The sequence below is a fragment of the Mustela erminea genome, chromosome 6 (assembly GCF_009829155.1).
Source record: "Mustela erminea isolate mMusErm1 chromosome 6, mMusErm1.Pri, whole genome shotgun sequence".
NCBI lineage: Eukaryota > Metazoa > Chordata > Mammalia > Carnivora > Mustelidae > Mustela > Mustela erminea.
The window spans coordinates 46,521,497-46,540,725 of record NC_045619.1 but is presented as its reverse complement, the minus strand read 5'-3'; the positions used below and the strand labels follow the sequence as shown (position 1 = coordinate 46,540,725).

At 39.0% G+C, this 19,229-nt stretch overlaps 1 protein-coding gene across 4 annotated transcripts in view; it reads right to left on the bottom strand.

Annotated features, from left to right (window-relative positions):
• The window catches only part of PTPRR (protein tyrosine phosphatase receptor type R), a 238,349-nt gene that overhangs the window by 88,480 nt on the left and 130,640 nt on the right, over positions 1-19,229 (bottom strand). For 3 of the 4 annotated variants that reach the window (XM_032347034.1, XM_032347036.1, XM_032347037.1), the window contains 3 exons: positions 18,554-18,709; positions 10,792-10,902; positions 546-808 (listed from right to left, as the gene is read on the bottom strand). In XM_032347034.1, the coding sequence (XP_032202925.1) occupies positions 546-808; positions 10,792-10,902; positions 18,554-18,709 (530 nt within the window). Of the gene's footprint in view, positions 1-545; positions 809-10,791; positions 10,903-11,187; positions 11,278-18,553; positions 18,710-19,229 lie in introns of those variants that run through there. The other variant, XM_032347038.1, reaches the window with a different exon arrangement.

Genomic DNA, 19,229 nt, shown 5'->3' with positions numbered 1-19,229 from the left:
TGAGAATGTCAGTATAACTATATCACAAAGACAATAAAAACAAAGTCATGGATCTCGAGGTATTTACTCTTCATTTCCTTAAAGGAAATAAGAGGCAAACTTTAAAAAAAAAATTGATTTGTGACATTGATGGCTCCTACCTTACCCCAAACAATATGGACTTTGTCAGGAAATACCCTGAGTTTATTCCTAGTCTTTCTATCTACCAGAGTTTTGAGGATGATTCAAGAAGATAGTATCATATCAGCAGCCCTCAAAATATACTCAATAAATGATTACAGAAATTGTCCTGGAGTTAAGATGAATGTGGCTTGGGACTACACGAGCTAGACAGAATCTGATATAACAAGAAGATTATTGTAACACAGCTAGATTCTCTGGGGGGACAAGAAAGACAACTTCCTCCTGCTGTCCATTTGGTGGTGAGCAATTTTACCCAATATGCCAATCATCTTTGCCTCTATCATTTTTAATTGGTGAATATCCTTAAAAAAAAAAAAAAAAAAAAAAAAGCAACCTGTAGAGGGTTACAGAAAAGCTCTTACCTCTCCTGAAGTCCTATGGGCTTCATTTTGAAAGGAGAAGGGCAGACAGAGGTGGTAGCCTTGATCTCAGGAGAGTATCGGCTTTGCGGGTCCACAACCACACTCAGCACCTTGGGGCCTTGCTCGGGCTGGACCATGCTGTTGACTGTCTTTGCCTCAGACTGCGCTGGTTGTAACGCAAGGGGCGACAGGTGGATCTCCTGGTTTTTCTCCTTATCGTGTCGCAAGGAGAGCTGAAATCTTTCTTTTAATCTGTAAAGAATCTACAGAAGGAGATATAAAGGCTTGCTTTTTCACACTGAACAACAACATACAACCTTCTCACCCTAACACAGAAGACCAACTAAAATGGAGGTTTAACGATCATACACCCAACCAAAGCGTTTTAGAATGATTTCTCAGTTGTGTTGGTGTTTCTAGCTATTAACTAAATGTGTCCATGAATCTATTCCTCAAATTACATTCAAAAGAAAGTTTGGCTAATTTTATGAAAGTGCCAGATGTCAGTTTGATCACATGCAAGTTTTTACGCAAAATGACTGAAAGGGAAGGCTGAGCGAAGAGATAGTCATGAAATATAGGCTTATGACATTTATAGAAGCAGAGATCTGCATCCAGTACAACAGGTGAGAAGAAATTCTTGTAAAATATCAATGCAAAAACAGTCATGCTCTAAACTGTAATTTCTTACATTGGTAAATATATCCACACTAGTCATGTATTAACTTGAATACCTGGTAACTTCTTTTTTTTTTTTTTTTTTAAAGATTTTTTATTTATTTGACAGAGAGAGATCACAAGTAGATGGAGAGGCAGGCAGAGAGAGAGAGAGAGGGAAGCAGGCTCACTGCTGAGCAGAGAGCCCGATGCGGGACTCGATCCCAGGACCCTGAGATCATGACCTGAGCCGAAGGCAGCGGCTTAACCCACTGAGCCACCCAGGCGCCCAGAATACCTGGTAACTTCTTAAAAAAATTAAATTCAGAGCACCTACCAAAGAATAATTTGGGTAACCACAATTTCGTTTTTTACCTTTTTCCCCTTTTAATTAAAAAAAAGATTATTTATTTATTTATTTATTTAAGAGAGAGTGGGGGCGGGGGGCAGAGGAAACAGACTCCCTGCTGAGCAGGGAACCAGACGCTGGGCCTGATCCCAGGATCCCAAGATCATGACCTGAGCTGAAGGCAGACACTTAACTGACTTGAGCCACCCCGGCGTCCCTCCCCTTTTTAATTTTTAATGCATGTAGGAAAAAGCAAACATATCACTTCCTCCATTCTCAGAGTCCTTTCTGGAATGGTTAATTCAATTGAGAAATGGTAGGATTGTCATTTTTAAACTTTTAAAGGTATCAGACTGACTCTGCTGGGACGCTCGGTGGACCAAACTGTCAGAGAGAAGCCACTATAAACGATAAACCATTAAACGAGAGAGAAGGGAGTCATTCAGAACTATTTTTCAGTGCCCACCTAATGTCACGTATTGTGAGAGGTCCAAAGTATTCTGCTCTGAACAAAACAAACTGCACCTTGTACTTATGGAATTAGGGATATGGAATGAAAAAAGTTCTCAGTTAAGGCATGATCTCAGGGTGCTGGGATCGAGTCCTACATTAGGCTCCTTGCTCTGCCTCCTGCTTCCCCTGCTTGGGCTGTCTCTGACAAATAAATAAATAAAAATCTTTAGGAAAAAAAAGGTTCTCAGTTAAAAAGTATGTCCTTTGAAAGAAGAATAAATGTGAGGAGAAAACAGAGCAGTTTTTGTGACTGAGTCGGAAAAAAATGCGTATTGCAAAAAATGCCATGAATTCCACACCTTGATAAACTGAAGTTCACATGAATGAAACCAACAGAAAGAACATTCCAAATGCATAAGGTCTCAGGAAATATGCTACCTGTGTACGTTTCCTGAAAAAAAAAAAATGTACTCCAAGCCACAAGAAAGATGACTCAAAGTTAAGAACTGAATAACTACAAATTGTGATCGAAAAGGGAGTTTGGAATTATGTAAAGAGGGTGAAATGAAATTTAATTATGTCTCAGGTTATAGTAGCAAGAGGGAAGCTTGAGCAGAGAGAGAAGAAATAGGAGCGATTGTACTAAGTGACTTATAAATTAGGGATACGGAGGGAATCAGAGTTTGAATGGTCACTAAAGGTCCTTCTGACCTAATTATACATTTAAGAAATTGTAGTCTAGCTGAATAATACGGCTTCCCCAAAGCCCACAGTCAGCAGGGACAGACCCAAGCCCTAAGGCAGTTCTGACTGGCAGACCCATGCACTTTCCACTGCCTTACATCTGGACCTTATGTTACCTCTGGTGTTTTCTTTGCCATGCATGATTCTTAAAGACGGACTCTGAAATCACATCTGCTGCAGATGTGGTTCTCATCACTGGGGTTCAACACCACTAAATCTATCTTCTGTGGGCTGAAAGGTCTCTTAAAGGAAAGGGACTATGCACATGGGAATAGAACTAGAAATGCATCTTATGAGTTGAACTGCCAGGAAATGAAAAGGAATCCTTATTGTCTTTTATCAGTTCACTTCCTCATAACCTGGAAACTTTTACACTGGTGGTGTTCATTGACAAAGGTAGGGTAAAGCGAATTCTTAAATTGTTGCAAGCAATGGGTACTCAACTTTCCTATGAGAAATATTATTGCGTAAGGAAAAAAAAAAAAGACATCTAATATTAAGTGACGAGTCTTCTTACTCGAATCAGATTTTTACAACTGTAGGATAGAACATATTGAAGATAAATATCCTTACCCTGTGCATCATGCCCTAAGGATTGGGAGGTTTTTAATTTACTGCTTCTCTTCCTTTTCTATATCTCTCAAAAGGCAACTGGTCACCAGTCTGCACAAACAAAACCCACCCTAGAACAGTACCCATCAGATAACACACATCTACTAAATTAAAAACGTAATTACTAAAAGATGAAACACCAGAATTTAAGGTGGGAGAGCTGCTTATTATTTTTTATTTATTACTATTTATGAAAATATTTGTTTATTTAAGTAATCTCTACACCCAACATGGGGCTTGAACTCACGACCTCAAGATCAAGCATCACATGCTCTTCCGCCTGAGCCAGCCAGGCGCCCCTAGCTTTTTATTTAATTTCAAGTCACTCATTTTCCTGAATGAGAAGAGAAACAAATACACCTGTACCTTTACAAAAATATCTTTAATAAAAGATACTGCATATGTTATATATTCTAAGTTCTTCACATCTAAATATAATAGGTACATGGGAACATGTGCCTGCCTGTTTACATTTGGGATTTGGAGAAGCATATTTCAGAAATGAAAATGAAAAAGCCAAAGAAATACCAGCCTTCCCGAGAGCTCTTGACAGGTCACTTCTACAGTTTTATTGGTGTGGAACACGCTCTAGTCCAGAGTCCTTTACTGCTCGGGCTTCTGTGTCTGATGAAGGACCTTTGTCACATAGTTTACAGTCAACCCTTTACTTCACCTCTGGTGATAGGTCAACTTTCTAATCTACATATGTGTACAAACTATGTGTACAAACTGATATACATCTTTAATCAGGGAAAAGCAGAACTGTATAATGCCTACAAGACACTTCAAAAATCCAAAATTTCGTCTGGCGAAATGTGTAAAGAATTGAAGACACTGTGACATGGGACGGTCATTATGGAGTTAAGTTTCGGGGAGTCATTCTCAACCAGCTGGGCTTTAGTCCTTCGGAGGCATTTGGCAATGTCCGGAGCTGTGTTTGGTAGTCATACTGGGCTGTATGGTGAGGCGCTATTGGCATCTAGTGGGCAGAGGCTAGAGATGCCACCAGATACCCTCCAGCGCCCAGGACAGACCCTCTCCCCCCAGCAGAATCACCCAGCCCCAGACGTCAACAGAGCCGCTGCTGAGAAACTGGGATAAGGGCTCTTAAAAATCATCTGCTATAATCTCATTTCACATTTAGACTCAGAACACTCGAATGACTTCTGGAAGGTTAGAAAGAAAGTCTAGAATCCAAGTTTCTTGACTTAATGCTTGTGATCATTTAACTCTACTGTTTCTTCTAAATCCCCACATGCTTCTTCCCAACTCCTTTCCCAAAGCCTCTGGAAAAGTGTGTCAGAGGTTCTTCTCTGTGCAGATCATGGTCTGGAATATAGCACAGACCTATTTATCTTTGTGAATGCACTGTGTGGCAAAGTTCAACCTAGAAGCTTATGATAACAAGGGCAAATCAGTAGTTTTGGTTTTACTTTAAGAGCTTGTTTAAATCTCAGGATGCAATAAAGTCATTTGGTCATTAGGGAAAGAAAACCGAAATACTGAGCAAGAGAGGGGCTGTAAAAGTCAAACTATACCAAGAGATAAAAAATAGTAGCAGGGAGAAGAGAGCCAGAGGAACACAGAAATGAGAGGAAAGCTACAAAAAAATTCAATAAAGCTCTTGTGCTGCTTATAATTTTCACTTAAAAATCTCAAACAACAACAACAACAAACAAACAAGGAAACAAAACAAAACAAAAAGACAAACAAAACCCCCCCCCCAAATCTCATAAGTGTACGACTTAAACTTCTACAATGTTATATGGCAGGTATATTTCAATAATTAAAAAAAAAAATCTCTTAAGTAGGTAACACAAAAGATGTTTGGGTTAAAATATGTTCCAATTTAAAAATAAAGCCATCAACTAAAAGCCCATAGTATTTTCTTTACAGTATTTTACAGTCAGTTCTGGAAGAGTTCATTCTTTCATTTCTTTCAGTTGAGTAGATGTGAGTCAGTCGCTACCACATTCTGGAAGCAACATTGCAGGTGCAAAGACAGCACAGAACCCTAACTTCTGGGAATTCACAGGCTTCCAGAAGAGATATGTGGAAAAATTACACCCAGTAAAAGATAACATAGGCATCTTCGTCATCTTTCCTTTCGTGGCCAGAAGCAGATGTTCACAAGACAGAGTGTGAGGACTTCAAGAAACCAGTTTGATTCCTTTATACAATAGATCATGGTAAGGAGCCCAGACTTTTAGCCCAGATAGTTCTGGGTTTGAATTTCAACCCTTCTTCTCCCACTCCGCCCAACCCCCATCTCCCGAACCCCTGCCCCACTGTATGTTCTTGGTCAAGTCACTTATCCTCTCAGAATCTTGGTCTCCTCATCAGTAAAATTAGGAAACTAAAATACATTAAGTATTAATGCATAGATCCTATAGTTAATCATCCTGCTCTGTATACATAAAATACTTTGCTAAGAGGGTAGATTATATGTTAAGTGTTCTTAGCATAATACAAGATAATAGGAAGAAAGAAATGAAGAGAGCAGGAGGACACTTTTGGAGGTGACGGGTTTATCAATGACGTAGATCATAGTGACAATTCCTGGGTGTACATTGATCTCCAAACTTGCCAGGTTGCATCCATTAAACCTGTACAGCTTTTTACATGGCAATCATACCTCAAAAAGTGGTTTAGAAAATACATTAAAGATTTAGCACCAGGCAATAAATGTAGTACCAGCTTCCTACTGGTAAGTGTGCAATAAAGGGAAGACACTAAATCTTACAACTGTTACTATTTTTATTATTATTAGGGGATTATATTCTAAGCTAAGTGGTTTTATTAGTATAAAAAATTAGTTCAAGACATACACCTACTCTGGAAGATAGTTCTGTAAACAATTCATTCCAGTAGGACTCTATTTCCATTTCCTCCAATCCCTAGGGATTTTATAGAACAAATTAGAAGAGTGTGGCTGTTTATGTTCACCTCTGACATATTCTCACTGGCTGGTACTTGGGCGTAGCCGGTGTTCTGACATAGGATTTCCTGCCTCCGCTACCAAGACCATGACTAGAAAGACTCTATGCATGCCATATTTGATGGATGGCTCCATGGCCCCAACATGTTCTGGCCCCAGAACTTTGTTGATCCAAATAACTGTGTTCCTGTATTTTCAAAAATTGCTTTCTGGAAGCAATCTGGGCTATAGATATCTCTACCTACATCTTATAAATGCCTTTGCACTTCTTAATAAACCTCTAAGTACACTGGAAGGTTTAATTTCAATGATGAATGATGTCCTTTCCTTTGTTGATTGAAGTTTAATAACGATTTCTTCTCAGTAATAAATTTCCTCCACCTAAAACAGACTGAATGGATTGGAAACAGTCCACACATTTTTTTCTTGGAAAATCATATTTGTCTATTTGTTGCTCCACCCACTCTAGATCCACATTTGAGAGGTGCTAAATAAGTCACACATTTGAAAATGTCATGCATGTCTAATTTTATGCCTGGCAACATACACTTTTTTTTTTTTAAAGGAAAGTAAACAATATGCCACATTTCAAAAATTTTGCCAAGCCTTATGTTATTGTTACATAGCACACGTAATCCACCATTACAACAATTTACCTATAAAATTTCATCTTAAAACACGAAAAACCATATGCTTTTCGTTTCTGTGGTATGTAGGAAGGCTGGATGCAAATAATGGCATTTGATCTATCATAAATATAATTACTGCCAGAGGGAAAATTCTGTGCTGTATCTTCTCCTTTGCCATGGAATCAAGAAAATTATGGGAAACAGAATTGGAATATTCTGTGTTTAAAAACTGATGGTGTAACTATTACTGAGAGAGCCAAGTTAAAAGACTTACTTTAAATCAAGGTCATTATCAAAAACACTTGGCCATTTTCACAGGTAAACTTTTTTTGGAGAATCACATTTGAAAAGTCCCTTGTCAAATGTTGACTTGTCAGTGCTGTAGCTACAACAGATAAACTTAACTTCATCTTAATCCGGTCTAGGTAGCATTTTCCTATCACTATTAATTCCTTCCTATATACTGCTGGTTTCTCTGTTACTTCTTAAAGTGACCTTTTCACAATAAAATTTAAGATTGTGGGGCACTGGGTGGCTCCGTCAGTTAAGCATTTGACTCTTGATTTTGGCTCGGGTCATGATCTTAGGGTCATGGGATCAAGCACCAGGTCGGGCCCCATACTCAGGGCCAAGTCTGCTTATCCCTCTCCCTCTACTCCTGCCCACCTCAAATAAATAAAATAAAATCTTTAAAAAGAATTTAAGGTTGTGTTTGTAAGATATCATTTTATTTCTTTCATTTATTCAACAGCAAATGGAACCCAAATCAAAAGTGTTGCTTCTCTCACGATCCCCACCTCCAACTTATTCCTCTCCCCGAAAATGGGAGCTCCACCACCCAGGTACTCAGCCAAATAAATGAGGAATCAACCTTAATTTCTTTCTTTCCTTCTCCCTGAGAATCAGTACACAGCAAGTCCTGCGGTTTCTATTTGCAAAAAAGTCCCAACCGTTCACTTCTCTCCATCTCCACCACCATCAAGACCATCTCTCCATGTCTACCACCATCCCTACTCTGGACAATTATCATCTTTATCATTAGGCTAACACAGTGGCTTCCAGAAGAGTCCTCCTGCTTCCACACTTCACCTGGTGCTCTGTCTCCAACCACTCTTCACCAGCAGAATACCTGCTCTTGTAAACATACATGTCAAATCACACCAAGACTTTGCTTTACAACTTGCAGCCTGCACCCTTCTTGCCGAACCTGGAGAGACGAGCGTCCTCCCACGCCAGCGGCCCCACACCCCCGTGTCCTCTGCCTGCGAGGCCCCCTCCCCACATTTTCACGTGTCTCAGGAGTCTCAAAGTGCTCTGTTTCCACTCATATTCTGGTATCTCTTCATGGCACTGAATAATATTTGATTTTAAAAAGAAATGACTAGACTTTGTTTTTTAAGAGCGGTTTTAAGTTTACAGAAAACAGTAGAGAGTACAGAGTCCTCGTGTAGCCGCATTCTGCTACTTCCACAGACGTTTTGCACGAGTGTGATTACACATGTCACAACTGATGAGTCAGTATTGATTCGTTACAATTAACTAAAGTCCATAGTCTACAGTAGGGCTTGCTCATTGGGTTACACATTCTACGGGTTTTAACAAATCCATGATGTCATGTAGCCATCACTACAGTGTCACACAGAATAGTTTCACTGCCCTGAAACTCTGTGGCTCTCCACTATTTATCCCCTCCCCCGCGACCTTTGGCAACCAGTGATCTCTTCACTGTCTCTGTGGTTTTGCCTTTTCCAGAAGGCCAAATACTTGGAATCACACATATGTCTGCTATTTGATTAAAAAAAAAAAAATACTAACTTAATTATTGTCTGTGTCTGCCTCTGGAGTTTAGGCCCCACAAGAAGAGGGACCCCACCTGTCTTGCGCTCTTCTTGGCCACAGCATCAACCACAGGTCCACAGGGGGTCCTCTGCAGGAATTTGTGGACTGAACAAGTGGATGGATCCACTTGCGATCACCTATACTTTTGAAACATTCCTTTCTCGATTTGTTTCAGTAACATTGGGGCAGACTTATCTAGGTTTCTGACTTTTTCTTTGGTACTCTGCACCGTTCCCATTCACACTGGGAAAAGAAGAGCTGTTCTCTGGTCTTGAGTGGTTGAGAGTGTGGCCAGGACAGCTCCTTTTGCCTCAGGAGACCAATATATGCCCTGCAGGTTTAGCCAGTCAGGGTGGAGACAAGGAGGCTCCTTGAGCTAGAGATGCAGAACTTGGATCGTGTCCTACAAGGTAAAATCAAACTCTGCTTTGCCACTTCCCTCCTTGCCTTTGCTCTGCTCAATCTCACCCCTTTCCTGCCTGAACAATCTCTACTTTTAGCACCCTTTACCCCTTTCTATTCTCCTTTTCCTCTCATCTTTTCATCTGTGAAGCAGAAAAACACCATAAATGTGCCTGACAAGAGAGAAAAACACCACTCAAGGTTTCCTGTTTTAAGGAAAAGAAGACCCATGTATTTTAAAGTGCAATTAAGTATTAAAAAAAAAAAACCTATACCTTCTAAGAAACTAAAAAATGTCCAGTGGTCTCTGCCACAGTTTCCCTAAAACCTCCAACTTTGTCTCCTTAATTTCTTTTCCCTAATCTCCACCATTTAATACACAAAAACTGATTTTCTTACTCAATTCTTAAATTTTCTTATGTTTATTGTGTCACAATTTCTAGAAATCTTCTTTCTACGGATCTTCCCATAAGAGACAGATGCCTCTGGATTCGTGATGATGGAAGCTTGAGGATGTCCTTACTACTTCCTACATTCAGACTCGAGGAGATACACCCATCGTCACCCTATTGAAGGCCTTAATTGTTTTATATCCTTCAACTTTAGACTTACACAGCCCCTGTCTTTCCCAAGTAAGCCCTGATCTTTCTAACATAAACCCCTTCCTAGCAGGGGGAGCATAAGTGAACAAAAACCATAAGACACTTAGCAACACTGTTGGTTGTGGAAAGAGTAAGTAATTTGTTGTCTTTGGGGGAACATTTAAAAACTAAGAAGGAATATGTTTGAAAATGTACACAATTAAAAAGAATGCAGCACAAAGGAAAAAACATTAAAACCCATTTGTAAACTTCAAATATTTTAAATTACAACACAGAATTTTCAAAAGAATAGGAAAATCTTACCAATGTATTTGAAAAGTATCTCTTAACTCATTCAATACCAAAGAGCACTTTCTAGTGTAGTGGGTTTATTCTGGGTTCCTTTTTTTTTTTTTAAATTAGAAAAGTACTTTTAAAGGCTACACATTTGTAATTTGTACTTTATAGAGCTATTTGCAGTGTACACTTTTATACTTTTTGTATTCATTTACCTAAAAATTTAGTTCACAGTGAATTATGTGGTTTTTGAGCCTATAATCATCTCATTTTAGTGCATAGAATTTCATAGAATGCAATCCAGGTCTTTTAAAAATAAGGAAATCAACCACTACTGAAGATATAAACTTGCCCCTAAGACATGTTTCTTTTTCAAATTTTTCCTGAGTTCCATCAAGATGATATGAAAGAAAAAATAAAGTAAGCCCTAAGTGTGCCCATGAGACTTTATTGACTTTGAGGGCTCTAGGGATCTGGGTACATCACTTTCTAAAGCTTCATCCCAGGTTGATCAAGTTACCAAAGGCCCCACTGCAATTACAACCTTATTCTGCAGGTCAGAATCCATAATTCCATAGGTTTTCCTTTCCTATCACTCTGCTGTCAGAGAAACACCCCCAGTCTACCAGGATAGTAGCTTAGCTTCTGTTCCCAGACTTTTCAACATTCCTTTGAATGGCAGTGTATCCAATAATACTAAGCAGTGGCTCGGTAAGGGATAAAATACAGAAAGAAGCCCACTTACCATCAAACACGTTACTATAATAACAAAGATGCTGAGAAAAATGACAACAGCATAAAATCCTTCTTTGCTCCAGATTTTGTCCGCTTCGTGCTGCCCTTGTAAAACATTTTTCTTTAAAAGCAAAACAGAAAGTCCGACGTTAAAGGAGAGTTTGAGGAGAATGGCGTTCTTATCAGACACTAAACATATTTTTAGCTTGATTCCATTCAGTGGAGTAGAACACACCTACCTCCCCCGCAAGGAGAGCTGCTTCTCAACCTGATCTAAGACGAGGACTGCCGTCCGTATACACTAAGAGATGATTTTATCTCCTGTCCAGGAGCAAGCATGCCTGACATGGCAAATTGGGTCCTGAACTTCGTAAACATCCCTCCACCAGTCTCTCTCAGAAATTACCTGGTTCATAAAGTGAAAGAGTTCTGTTCTCTTCTGTGTTGAAGAAATTGTTTCGGAAGCTTTCTTTACTCTGTGTTAAGTCCCCTCCCACAGCACCGACACCCTGGCTTACGTGTAGCTCTTGACTTTTAAACAAAAGTGAAACAGGTGCAGACAAAATCTCATGATGTCTTTATAAACAGAGCAATAATATCTGCATCATTTCCTTCTTTTTTTTTTCTCTTTCATCAAATCTTTTTTTTTTCCCCTTTAAATGCAGTCCACTTTGTCAAAATCTGATCGTTTCACCTCGACCATACCAATTATTAGGATATTATATTTTATTTAAAACAACAGAGACCATCAGAAAGTCCAGAACTATTTGGTAATAAAAGGTAAAATAAATAGTTTTATTTATGCTTTTTAAATTATTTTGGCTTGCCAGTTAGTGGGTGAAACAAGGAGAGGAAGTTGAATAAAATGTGAACAAATGTCTTAGTTTTATACCTCCTAGTATCACATCTTAGAGTGCAATTAAATTTTATAATTCAGTGAAATTTATAGGTTTATAGTTAAGGAAACTCTAGCTTGCAATCAAATGGTCTATGGTTAGGGTAAACATAAAAGCTGAATAAAAGTCAAATGCTTCTGTGCCTCTAAAATTCCATTTTGTTGGGCACCTGGGTGGCTCAGGTGGTTGAGCATCTGCCTTCGGCTCAGGTCATGATCCCCAGGTCCTGGGATCAAGCCCCATGTCCGGATCCCAGCTCAGCAGGGAGTCTTTTTCTCCTTCTCCCTCTGCCTCTCCCCCTGCTTGTGCTCTGTCTCTGTATCTCTCTCAAATGAGTAAACAAAAAAAAATATCTAAAATAAAATTCCATTTGTTGAATATGCCTTTTATTCCCTTTAGTGAGAATAGTTGTCTGTCCTTGGATCTTGTCTCCATCAGTTAAGAAAGATTTGAGCAACAGGATATTAAATGATGAAAAGCCACGCGGAGCAAGGTGGTAGGGAATGAGATTCTCTTGGGCACACCAGTGGCTGATGAATGCCCAGTTTAATGTGACTACTGGGGTGACTTCAACCTAGCCAATCCTTGTCAACTCACAGGATCATGAGAAATCAATAGGTCTCAAAAAAAAAAAAAAAAGAAAAAAGAAAAAAAAAAAGGCGCCTTGAACAAAAAGTGACCTAATCTGAACTTTGAAGTGATTGTTAATTATTTTTCAAGACTTTTTAAAAAATAAAATATATTCAATATTTGTAAATTAGACAAAAAGAATATTTGCCTTAAAAAAACTACTTTATGAAAACTTTTATCCTAGAACTCAAGTGAGTGTTGCTGGGGACTTGAGCAACACAGAACAGAAAGGATCTTAGAGTTCAATTGTGATTATAAAAATGACTTGAAGGAGTTGAATGAATGTCTTAGTTTTATACTTACTAGTGTAACATCCTTTGCTAACATCCTTTGTTTATAAAACACGGATATGCTCACCATAACATCTTGCCAACTTTCTAAGACACAAATTCATAGATATAATAAATGATTTGTATATCTTTTGTATATCTTTTTTAAAAAAGATTTTATTATTTAAGAGAGAGAGAAAGTGAGAGAGAGAGAGAGAGATAGAGCAAGTATGATGAGGGGGGATGGAGGTGGGAGAGAGAAGGAGAAGCAGGCTACAAGTTGAGCAGGGAGCCCAACGTGGGGCTCAATCCCAGGACCCTGGGATCATGACCTGAGCTAAAGGCAGACGCTTAACCAATTGAGTCACTCAGGCACCCCGATTTGTATATCTTTTAAAAACATGTAAGTGGTATATCTTTTAAAAACATGTAAGTGGTAAGTTGAGGGAGAATCTGAAAATACTCGCCTGATGAAATGAATAGAGACCAAGTATCTGGGGTGCCTGGGTGGCTCAGATGGTTACGCGGCTGCCTTCGGCTTAGGTCATGATCTGAGGGTCCTGCGATCAAGCCCTTCATTGGGCTCCCAGCTCAGTAAGAGTCTGCTTCTTTTCCCTCTGCCTCTACCCCTGCTCATACTCTCTCTCTGTATCTCTCTGTCTCAAATGAATAAATAAAATCTTTAAAAAAAAAAAAAAAGACGAAACCAATATCCTTCTGGAAAGGAAGTCTTGGATTCAAATGGTGACTTGTTTCTTACTCTTTGACCTCAGCTAGATCATATTTAATGCAATAAATATATATATATAGTTTAATTATTATATAATAAATACAGTTTCCAGCTATGTTTATAGCTAGAAACTAGTACAAAAGAAAACTCTTATAGAAATCAGGTATAAACATGGAAATGAGTTTGTTACAGGCAACTAAATAACATCTCTTCCTTGCTATAAAAGCAAACTAGTTAAGCCTTCAAGTAGGCAGCCTAAACTTGTCAAATTCAAGTATGAGGATCGGAGCTTTAGTTCATGTAAAATTTGGATAAAAAGGGGTGGTTAGGTGGGTGGAAAGAGATTTTGTGTTCCTAACCTTATTTGCTTCATTTCTTTTTCTTTTTTCTGCTATAGTTCGACACCTCCTAGAACATCAACATGTTCCTTTCTGCTTAAGACAAATCTGTTTTGTTTTCTCTTTTAACCAAAGTGGAGCTGGGGGAAGAATTAACCTCCTACCCCCACTCCCCCACTCCCAGTTAGAAAAGCACATGTTTTGAACTCCTAGAACTTAGTCACTGCACCTTCTTGGTAAATAGATTTCCTTCTGAGTCATGCCATTACTGCTGAGCCCTACTACATTTGTACAGAGATCTAAAAAATTGATAAGGACAAGGTCATAAATGGAAAAGTTAGTAGTTAAGATCCCACAAGACAAAAGATTGTAACCCCCATGAATCTCCAATGTAACCTTTGCCTGAGGGGCTGAGGGTTCAATAATTCAGAGTCTCCATGGTCAGGTCAAGCCCAATGCCCCTGTACCATATTTACCTGTGATTTCACAGCTACATCTCTCTATATCGCTTTGCCCTTTAACTTTGTTGCCGTGAAAAAAGTTGCTAGGTTTTGTTTTAGCTTACTACTTAAAATTTGGGCAATTTCCTCTATCCATAACACGACATCTCTATATCCTATTTAATAATTTGATGCAATATAGTTGTTTTATTGGCTTTTTTTTTTAAAACCAATTCTGATCCCAAGTGGTGCGAGACATCCCAAATGTTAGGAGAGATGATACGGAGACTTAGAAGCTAAAGCTTTTGAGAAGAGATAGGCACACAGAATAAGAATGGAACGGAAATATTATAAATTATCTGGCAAATTGGTTGAACTAGGCAGATAAATGAGGTATATCCACCAACAATGTAATTTTGTTTGACAAATGCCCAACTTCCACTGGGTTGTGCACAAAGTGAACAGTTCATTTTGAATGATCTGACACATGTTAACAGTAATCACATTTCTCCTCTGCGCTGGAGGGCCAGGATGAAAATTCTTTAAATCCCTGACTCATGTTGCAGTTTCAAGGAATGAACAGTCGCCGTAGTCATGGGTTACGGTACATATTTATTTGGTGTGTTTTTTTTCTCTTTGGAAATATTCCACAAAAGCTATCATTCAGCACAATGGCCTGTTATTTAAAGAAGGTAACTTTGTCCTTTGAAGCAGAAGAACTGTCAAGAGGGAAAAATTGGCAATTATGCAAAAACAGCAAATCCTAAAATCATTTTTATTATCAGTGTAGAGCTTAGTGTTTCAATAGATTTTAATTAATTAATTATTTAATACTCAAATTAATTTTATAAAAACATCTAAAAATAGAAGTTAAAATAATGAATTTCATTTTATTTCCTTAAGCTTTAACTTACAAGGCAACAGGAAGTCTACTTCTATGTTTACGAGCATCTTATAATAAAATAATATTGAAGTGCCTACATCATGCTAGGTCATAAAAATATATAAAAGAAATAATGTCTTTTCTCCAAATAAAACTTAGATTCAAAGTGAAAACAGATGAATGAACAAAAGTAATTCTCTGTTTGGTATTTTTGTTTCTCATGAGTCATTTCTTTCTTTCTTTCTTTCTTTTTTAAAGATTTTATTTATTTATTTGACAGAGATCACAAGTAGGCAGACAGGCAGGCAGAGAGAGAAGAGGAAGCAGGCTCCCCGCTGAGCAGAGAGCCCGATGCGGGGGCGCCGATCCCAGGACTCTGAGATCATGACCTGAGCCAAAGGCAGAGGCTTTAACCCACTGAGCCACCCAGGCGCCCCGTCACGAGTCATTTCTAATTAAAAAAACAAACAAACAACAGCAAACAAGCAAATTAAGAAAGGACAACAGCAGAAAACACATCCTTCCCTGAAAGTAATGTAAGTTTGGGAAATGAATTCTTTGAGACATCATTCACAGTGTTCTGTAATCCAGATAAAGGATGAACAACCAAAATACAAATATTCTTTTTTTTCCCTGTTAATAAACATGTTAGTTATTATAGTACAGCTATAACTTTGGGATAAAAATGTGAAAGAATGGGTTGAGGCATAAGCTGTTCTCACACATTACTGACAGTAATGACTAAAGACATGAGGAAACTCACGGGATACCATCACCAGCTTAAACAAATATTAACAAATGCTTCCTCAGTGCCCCTGTGGACTATACGTGGCTGAGGCTGCCCATGACCATAGATGGTTTTCTCCTGTTTGTGCATTAGAGCTTCAGGTCAGAGGGCAATGCTGGGTCCATTCCAGAAGTGCCTGAACAAAGGCCCTCCAACAATCCATCTGTCCTTAATGAAATGCCTCTTATATCCAATTAAAATACTTCCTAGTCTTCTATGATGTAATAATTTCTAGACTCTAGATTTTCTTAGATTTCTAAATTCCTCTATTTTCATAAAATATATCCCATTTTGACCATCAAATACACTTCCATTATTCAAGTGCAGTACAGACCTAAGGTCTACTGTGGGTTCATAGTTTTGTGACAAGCTCCTCATCTTTACTTGGCTGAAGTGTATTGAAGGACAAACACTTGATTTTAACTAGGTTTTGGTTTGGTGAGCTTCTCTGGGCTTGCAAATCTGGATGATTCACTTAAACTCAGAATAAAGCAACAGGGAGGGATGCTTATAATATTCACTGAAAGCTTACTGGAAGAAGAATAAATTAACCCAGTGGTCTTCTTAAATTTTGAAGAATTGTCCTGAGCAAGACAGTGTGCATGGCCTAGGTCCAGGACCTAGATAGGAAAATGGGGTTTGGTTTGAAACAAAAGGGAGGCCCGTCAGAGTCACATGCAGTTCGGTTGGTGAGGGGTTTGGGGGTTATAGCTCACATGGACCCTCTCTTCTTCTCGGAAGCAGGAGGCGGCCTCTTCTTCCTCAAAGCTCTTACAGCTCAGTGTGGTACCATTACCTACACCTACCCCTATATTCTCCTTGGTGGCTTACGTCTTATTTGCCCTACTAGCATACAAATTTGTTGAAAGCAAAAATCACATTTTATTTGTTTGTTTGTTTGTTTATTCATTTAGTTGTTCAACTTGGATATTATCTACACAACACTCAGCTGTCTGTGTGCCCACTATATGCCAGGTACTGAACGAAGGTTGGGCAGACAGATCGACATAGGCACCAGCCTGGAGGGAAGAGACGGTATGGGGGTGTCCTGATACCCTCTGAGTCTGGACTTGCTGAAACTAGGAGGATGTTGCTCAACTATTAGAAAGCCCAGTGCACAAAGGGCCTCGGATCATATTAAGAAATCCAGACCTGATTCTGTAGCATTTAGGAAGCCAGAGAAGAATCCTGACGTTCGGAGGGCACGGCCAGATTTGCTTTTAGAACGATGACTATGTGGCAAGAGAGAAAAATCCCCTGTGTATGTGACAGGGGGTGGGCAGAGCTTGGAGAGGGCAAGGAGGGGAGCAGACCTTAATGCAGCCAGAGCAGCTGGGGGTGGCTGTTCCAGTCATGGTTTGAAGATGAAACACATTTTCATCCTGCCCGAAAAAAACCTGTCCTGCGTTCAAATTATATTCGGTGCCTACTGTAGGTGAGGACTTCCATATGGATTTCTAAAGTTTAATTCATATTTCAAGTCTATGAGATAAACACTATACCTTTTTGTTTTTTTGTTTTTTTGTTTTTTTAAATCGATCCATTTTGGAAAGGAAGAGACTGAGGCTCCGAGAGGCCAATATTATGCAAAGACAGATTTAATCTCACAGACATTAAATCACCTGCCCAGGGTCACATGCATCCCAGTGGCTGGCTTTGGGACTCAAATTCAGTCTGGTATCCAAGCTGTCTGCACCACACCTGTGATATTTGCTGAGATGAGTGGCATTGTGCTTTCCTGCAAAGGGGAAGAGACTAGGAATCAAGATGTCTAGATGTCAGATGTTGTTTTATACTCCACTTGCTTGTCACTTTGATGAAGTCACTTCATTTCAACAGGCCTTACTTTCTGCATCTATAAAATGTTCGCATACATTCCCTCAAGTCTGATTCTATGATTTCACGGATTTAATTACATATATTTAGGATGGTGATCATTCTAGTGAGTTTGTTACAGTGCGATGAAGCAGAAGTAGTAAAAAAAGGGGGGGGGACTCAATTTATTCAGAAGTGAGGATGGCAGAGACGATGGGGGCAATTTAAAAAATGTCAAATTTATGGGGCACCTGGGTGGCTCAGTGGGTTGAGGCCTCTGCCTTCAGCTCGGGTCATGATCCCAGGGTCCTGGGATCGAGCTCCTCATCAGGCTCTCTGCTCAGCCGAGAGCCTGCTTCCTTCTTTCTCTGTCTGCCTCTCTGCCTACTTGTGATCTCTGTCTGTCAAATAAATAAATAAAATCTTTTTTTAAAATGTCAAATTTAGAAAACACTATGAAGCCTCTATCCACAGGGTTCCTTGGGAAAAACAAGGTTAAAACAGGGTTCCTTGGGAAACAAACCAAAGCAAACAAACAAAAATGCATTTCCAATTAATTCCAAAGTTGTGGACAAAGGTGAGTATCTGGTAACCACTTTGACCATGAAGGCAGTGAGGAGTACACCTGTTAGGGAAGAAAGCAGGGTGGTTTTCCTTTGACCCTACAGTTTCAAGCAATCACCTGACAAATATATCCAAATGGTTTCTCTTTGGTATAATTTACTGGATAAGTCGAAATAAGTTACAAGACCATAAAGATTTAGAGAAGAAAGTGTCTCAGAATGGAACTTTTATGTGAAAATAAATTTCCTTAAGGAATAAACATATTAAGTTTGAGGGTCAGAGAAGTCTGACCCTTAGGGAGATTTTTATTATCAAATAACACACCATAAACAGCTTTCATTTCAACACCTCCTGGGATCGAGTTACCCTGTCACACAAACTGTGCACGTTTCTAAATGAAATATCCCATGAATAACATACCTCAGGGGAGACTCCTATAATTCCAAATTGGGATAAACTTTGATGTAAAACATTTATATTAAGTGAACGCAGCACTTCCTCAGACGGCAAAGCATCTGAAGTCCCTCCTTTTCGGTTTACAGGAGACACAAATAGTTCAACACTGTTCTTCTTTTCCTAGTAAAAGCAGATTATTTGTATAGGTTAATAGACATTTTAAACAGCTTTGGGAAATATTTTCACCTTTTCTCTAGAATCATTAAAGAAAATTAGAAGCCTAGAAGCTCCAAAGGCATCTTGGAGATAAGGTTTGCTAGTTATCTGGCACACTTAATATTATCAGCCTGAAGCCTGGAATCTTCCAATGACTTTCTTTCAAGATTTGTAACTTTGTATTTCCCTGGAAGCTGGTTTAATTGCCACTCCGTATTGTAATTTTTGAAAAACAGCTTTCAGACGTTCCCAGAGCAATTGTGTTTAAAGAAGTGTTTAAAAAGCAAATGAATTAAATAAAACCTGATGTAGCAGTGCAATTATTAGCCCTCACGACTCCATATATTTTCCTTATAACCTGTATCAATGTGAGGGCTGGGCTAACTAAGGAAGCTGATGCTAGATGAGCTTTGAAGTTGCTTCCCCAATCCTGTCCCTCTCCTCAAATATATTATACTTTTAAAGTCTATCCTTGGGGGACGCT